This window comes from Equus caballus, chromosome 1, assembly GCF_041296265.1.
Source record: "Equus caballus isolate H_3958 breed thoroughbred chromosome 1, TB-T2T, whole genome shotgun sequence".
NCBI lineage: Eukaryota > Metazoa > Chordata > Mammalia > Perissodactyla > Equidae > Equus > Equus caballus.
Window position 1 is genome coordinate 29227609 of NC_091684.1, and position 5928 is coordinate 29233536.

General features: G+C 56.2%; 1 protein-coding gene across 7 annotated transcripts in view; it reads left to right on the forward strand.

Annotated features, from left to right (window-relative positions):
- Nucleotides 1–5928, forward strand: part of FBXW4 (F-box and WD repeat domain containing 4) — an 84552-nt gene that overhangs the window by 73223 nt on the left and 5401 nt on the right. For 2 of the 7 annotated variants that reach the window (XR_011421678.1, XM_070222526.1), the window contains 4 exons: nucleotides 2811–2968; nucleotides 3471–3611; nucleotides 4136–4277; nucleotides 4480–5265. Coding sequence is in view for 4 of the 7 variants with exons in the window: in XM_070222526.1 (XP_070078627.1) it covers nucleotides 2811–2968; nucleotides 3471–3611; nucleotides 4136–4277; nucleotides 4480–4599 (561 nt within the window). In the remaining 3 variants the exon portion in view is untranslated. The other 5 variants (XM_070222530.1, XM_014733059.3, XR_011421677.1 and 2 more) reach the window with 4 other exon arrangements.

Here is a 5928-nt window from a genome sequence, read left to right on the forward strand (position 1 = left end):
AGCACAGGAAGACTTTCTATGAACTGTGGCTTGTGAGCTCAGGCAGGGGAGACGTTTGGAGGCTGGGAGGGGAGGACTCAGGGGAAGGAGAGAGGGAGTGAAGCAGGGCACCAGGCTTCCAGGTTCTGCAGGGCCCAGGCTGGGGGGTTGGCGGGGGAAAGGGGGGCTTGCCGGGGACTACTTTTCTGTGCCTGACTCTAGCCTGGCACTCAGGGCCTCTCCCAGATGGGACATCTGGGTCTTCAGGGCCAGCACCTACCTCCAGTTAGCCAGTGCCTTATTTAAATTTCCTCCTCCCTGTCAGGAAGTTCCTCTCTAAACTTCCTCTTCCCTCCCGCATCAGTGGAATAGCCTGTGCCTGGGCAGCAGGGTGGGTTGGGCCAGGCAGACCTGATTCCCTCACCTGATCCCCTCCTCAAGGGTCCCTGGGATGAGGCCGCACTCTGCTGGCTTTTTCTGCCCAGGTACTCTGGGGGCTCCCAAAGGGAGGCTACACACAGCCAGGCTGCAGGAACAGGTCTCCTTTAGGCTGCTCTCTCAGCCTGAGTTGCATTCATCAGGCTCACAGGGGCGGCCCCATCTGTCTTTATCTTTCCCTGGGTTGAGAGAGAATTGCTGGAGTCAGGCTCGGCCCCCCAGCCTCAGCGGCTCCTGGAGGCCTGGGCTTTGTGCACAGGAGTTGGAAGGGAATGGACTTTTTGTCTGGCCCTCTATAGTGACAGACCCGGCCCTTGCTCCTGTCTTGGCCTGGGGCTCTGAGCGGCAGCGCTGTTCCCACACAAGTTGTGCGACAGCGAAGGCTCTGCACCCGCCTCCCGCCCCACACAGTGAGAGGCCGAGAAGCATTCTTAACATTCTTTCCAGAGAAAAGGGGTGAAATGTCTGAATTTGGGGGTCACCACGTTATACAAATTGCAATCTAATCATTTTTACAAGAACACACTTGCAGTAAGAAAAGCAGCCCGGGAGGAGGGACTGAGGAGACAACTTGTTTTGTCCCCCTTCCCCCCAAACTTTGGGACTACTGTCAGCCGATCTCACTCCCTCCACCAGAGAGGTTGAGCTCGAGTTTTCTAGTTAAATTGGTCCTGGGGTGGGGGCCACGAAGGGCCCACGGTGCCATTTCTGTTTGTTTTCCCAAATCAAAGCCCCAGCAGGGCTCCTATGGCACTGCTGGGCCGCTATTTGAAGAGACGGGCCATTTCCCAGAGCCTGGTGTGTCAGTTTATGCTCTGAACTTAACCTCACAGGCACTGCACAACAGAGCCTCGAGGGTCCTGGGCCCAGAGGCAAAAGAAATTGTGTCTTTTTATTGGCCCATTTAAAGTGTGTGTGGCCCTTTCAGAGAATCAGAGACCAGTGTTAAAAAACTCCTCAGCCCCTGGCCAGGCTAGGCTGACAGACGAGGGGCTTTGGAGACTCGTCCCAGCCTCCAGGGCCTGGTGCTCACTCGGGCCCTTGGGTCTCCCTGAGAGGGTAGGATTCTGTGTTTCTTATTGCAGACACTGTGGCATGACACTTTCCAGTGGTGGCACCCAGGATGGCAACTTGGTCTTGGTGTGGCCCTTACACTGCTGACCCTGCCCAGCCAGTGGGTGCCCAACTCTCCTTCCCTCTGAACCCTGGGACCAGGGGTGGGCAGGTAGAGCCATGCTGGGCTTCACGCCCCCCCAACCCCCACTGCCTTTCATCTTCTATTTCAAACAGACAAACATGAAATTACTTCTGTAGATTAAAGGGGAGAGCTCCTCAGTCATTCCTGAAGGCCTCACTAATGGAGGGGGCAGGGCCCCCAAATCTGGAAGGAGGCAGAACTGTGGAGCAAAACAGCTCCTACCCGGTGTGCACAAATGTGCATGTGTGCCCATAGGGAGAGAGAGACTGGCTCCTCTCAGGGCTCTGGCCTTCCCCAGGGTGGAGGTGGGGTCAATCACGGCTGGTGGCCCATCTGGGAAGGCAGGCCTTCCTGAGACCCGAGGTCCATGATCTCTAGGAGATGCTTACCCAAGGAGAAGGCTTTCTGCTTGATACCTCTCAGGATCCCCCAATATATAGAGGCTTAAAATCTTCTACCCCTGATAGGAAGAGCATCTCCCTGGGAAGGAGGATGGGGGCAGGGGTGCTGACTTAGGGCCTAACCCCCACTGGCCAGCAACAGTGCTTCTTGCTGGGGGTCACCTCACAGCCCAGGGCTCAAGGGGAAAGACAGAGTGGGCAGAAAGGAACCCACAGCCGCCTCCTCTATTCCTTCAGCCTTCAGGGAAGATGGCAGCTCCACTTGGTTAGGGAGGAGGGAGGCTGAGGGTCAGAGTCTGTGTGAGGTGGAAGGACTGGAGCTGAGGTCCACATTCACACATGTGGCTGGCAGCCTTGTCTGCCTCAAGCCCTTAGGTGAACACTGCTTGGGCCAAAGCTGGGCTAGTGAGACCATGAAGTCCTCCCCACCCCATGCCAGGGGCCTCTTACCTGGGTGACCCTGTGAAGTGTCCATGGCCTCGTTTCTCTTGTCTGCCATGGAGGAGAGCCCAACATCTCTTGGGTGAAGCTGAGGGATGGGGCCTGGAGGGTGCCCCTCTTCTTCATTCACACCAGTTATTCTGCAGAAACTCACTGCTTCTACTCGTCCCTAGCCATAGGGATTAGCGGGTGCACTTGATGTTGAGGGGTAGTTGCTAGGGCCAGGAGGCCCCCCTACGTGGTTGCTAGGGGTCTGGCATTGGGGCTGGGGTCTGCCCACTGCCGCGGTCACGGAGGGAATTACACAGTCACAAAGAAATTGTTCTTCTCAGTAATCTGCTCTCGGCCACCAGGAGGGGCGAGGATGGAGGGAGCAAGCTGGAGCCCAGCGGGCTGGGGGCTGTGATCACAGAGGCGTGCTAGCCCTGGGCCGAGGGCCAGCCGGGCCAGGAACACCAGGGACCAGCCCACTAAGCTGCTTTCTCAGCGATTTCTCTCCCCAGACACAAAGGTGTTTACTTGTTTTAACATCTCCTGGGACTCCCCTTCTCCCTTTGTGTGGTCTTTATCCCCAATGAGGTTTGAGCCCCAGATTACAGGCGGGAATTAAGGCATTGGACTCAGGCAGCTCAGAACTGCATGACCTGCAGGATCAAGGAGTATAAAGTAACCAAGTGTGTGTGTGGGAGGGGGGCAACCCCTTCAGCAAGGCCCATTCATCCTCCGGAGGAGGAGTGGCTGGGCAGCGGGCAGCCAGCATGCAGGTGTGATGGAGGGGCTGTTGGCAGCTGATTGAGGCCTTTAGCTGGGGGAGGGGCAGGGACCAGGACTGGAGTGAGAGGGGTGGGAGTCTGGGGCATCTCCTCCTTCAGCTCTACTCCTGAGGGAGTCTAATTCTAGCTCAGGAATGAGAGCTGCATTTCCCTCGGGACTGATGCCATCTGAACGTTAAAAGAATGTGTGTGGACCAAGGTGGGACAGCCTCTCATCCTCTGCCTCTCCTCTCTCCCCAGTGGGCAGCTGATGACCCACTTGGGCAGTGACTTTCCCCCAGGGGCTGGGGTGCTGGACGTCATGTATGAGTCCCCTTTCACACTCCTGTCCTGTGGCTACGACACCTACGTTCGCTACTGGGACCTTCGTACCAGTGTCCGGTGAGAGCACTGGCAGAGGACAGGTGGTGGGAACCCTGCACCAGTCCCAGCCCTCCCTCCAGTCCTAGTGGGCCCACGGGAGAGGGCACAGAGATTCCATGTCAGAGGCTGGTAAGGAGCAGCCAGCAAGGTCAGCTCAAGCTTAGACTCCCCAGCTTGGCAGCCCTAGTCCTGTGTCCCGGAAGACCATAGCCATCAGACCCTAACAAGAGCCTTGGGATCCGTCAGGGTGCTGACCCTCAGCATTCTGTCTCAGCCTTTCTTACCTCTCTGCCTCATAAGTCCTGTGACACGTAGCTGGCCGTGTGAAGCACAAATGAGGGCATAATATGCCCTGGGGCCTGGGGCTTGGTGAGAAAGAGACCTTTATCAAGAAGGCTTTCCCCCATTAAGTCTGGCTTTTAAAGGATTTGGTGATTCAGCTTCTCTCCCAGACAGGATGGCTCCCTTTAGGCCCCTGGGGAAGCTGGGGTGGAGATGGAGGGCACCCCTGAATCATCCCTGCATCTCCTCTTCCTGGACAGGAAGTGTGTCATGGAGTGGGAGGAGCCCCATGACAGCACTCTGTACTGCTTGCAGACGGATGGGAACCACTTGCTGGCCACTGGTTCTTCCTACTATGGAGTTGTACGACTGTGGGACCGGCGCCAAAGAGCCTGCCTACATGTAAGTGTCCGGCTTACCTCATGCCTCCAGAACGCAAGGACTAGTTATTATGGGCTGCATCTGGAAGTGGGTATACCTGGAGTGGGTGGGAGGAAGCCTACAGTGGCCCCTGTCTCATTGCACTGGGCCGGGGAATCCTGGGTTCAGGCTCCTCCAGCTCCCATTCGGGATGCTCTTGCCATTCTTCTGCCCTCCCTTGCAGGCCTTCCCGCTGACATCGACACCCCTCAGCAGTCCTGTGTACTGCCTCCGCTTCACCACCAAGCATCTCTATGCTGCACTGTCTTACAACCTCCACGTCCTGGACTTTCAAAACCCGTGACAGTCAGGGCCACCCCAGCCTTGGGCCAGGGAAGCCAGCTACTCAGGGACCTCTCCTGCCTGGAGGGTGCAGTGATACCTCCCCCCAACCCCCTCATCGTGCCTGTGCTCCTAGACCTATGACTACAGTGCTCGGGCACTGTAAGCTAAAGGCTGCTGACTCCTGGGGATTTGGGGTTACCCAGAGGCACAGTCCCTCCCAGGAACCAGTTGGAGAGAAGGGACGTGGGAGAGTGCAGATGAACCCAGCTAGGCCTTGCTTCCCTGTTGGCCAGAGCAAGGATCTGGCTTAGAGAGGCCCACCTTAAGGTCAACCTAAGAAGGTCAACCCCTTCTTAGAGCTGTGACAGCTTAGAGTGAGGTGAGGTGCTCCAGCCTTCCCAGTTGGTCTCTTTCTGCCCCTTCCCTGGAAAGAGGGGTGAGGGTGCCAATCAATACCCCGGCTGGCACTGGCCCTCACCTCCTCAGTCAGACCTCACCCTTGACCAAGCTCTTGGGGCTGAAGACTCATTCCTGGGGCACTGTGGCCTGGTCTCGCTTTGAAACCAAGAAAGGACAAAGGGAACCCCACACTTCTGAGTGAGTTCTAAGCCAGCCCAACCTCAGTCCAGCTGTTGAGACATGCTATAATGTTCATTTTTGTAAAAATAAAGCTTGATTGTTCACAGATCTGCTTCTTCACTAGCTGAGGAGTCCTGGGAGGCCCCAGAGAGAGGGAACACCAGATCCATACTTGGGAGTGAGCATGCTGGGGAAAGGGTAAGACAAGTCTCATGGCTCGATATCCCAAAGACAAAGGTTTCTTTTCTTCAGGAAAACCTCTCATTACCACCTACCCCTTTGGCCCTAGTGGTGGGGTGGGTGTCACCTATGGGGTATGGAGAGGGGACCATGGAATGGCTCTGAGTTGCGGGGGGGCCACGCTACTGTCCATCTCTGGTGACTCTCTTTCACCCTGCTCCAACACACACATACTCTGTGCAATGCTACCACCCTTAATCTGGTTTTTGACCCACAGTGTCTTAATATCCTGTGCTATTTCCAAGGTTTCTGCATTTAAAAAACTCTCTCACCCACCCTTATCTTAGGGAGTTCCTCTGGACACTTCTGCAAGCTAAGGTAGCACAGGGTCCCTTCCAGCCTAGTGTTCCTCTGAGTTTATGCAAATAGTTTAGGGAAGATGCGGTCAGAGCTCCATCTAAGGCCCACGCCTCCCTTTATGCAGAAGGCTTTACCTTGAAGGTCTCTAGGATAGAGGAGAAGGGAATGTTGTCACCACCACCCTTCCTGGGGACAGGAGCACACAGAGGTGGACAAGAATACAGTCCAC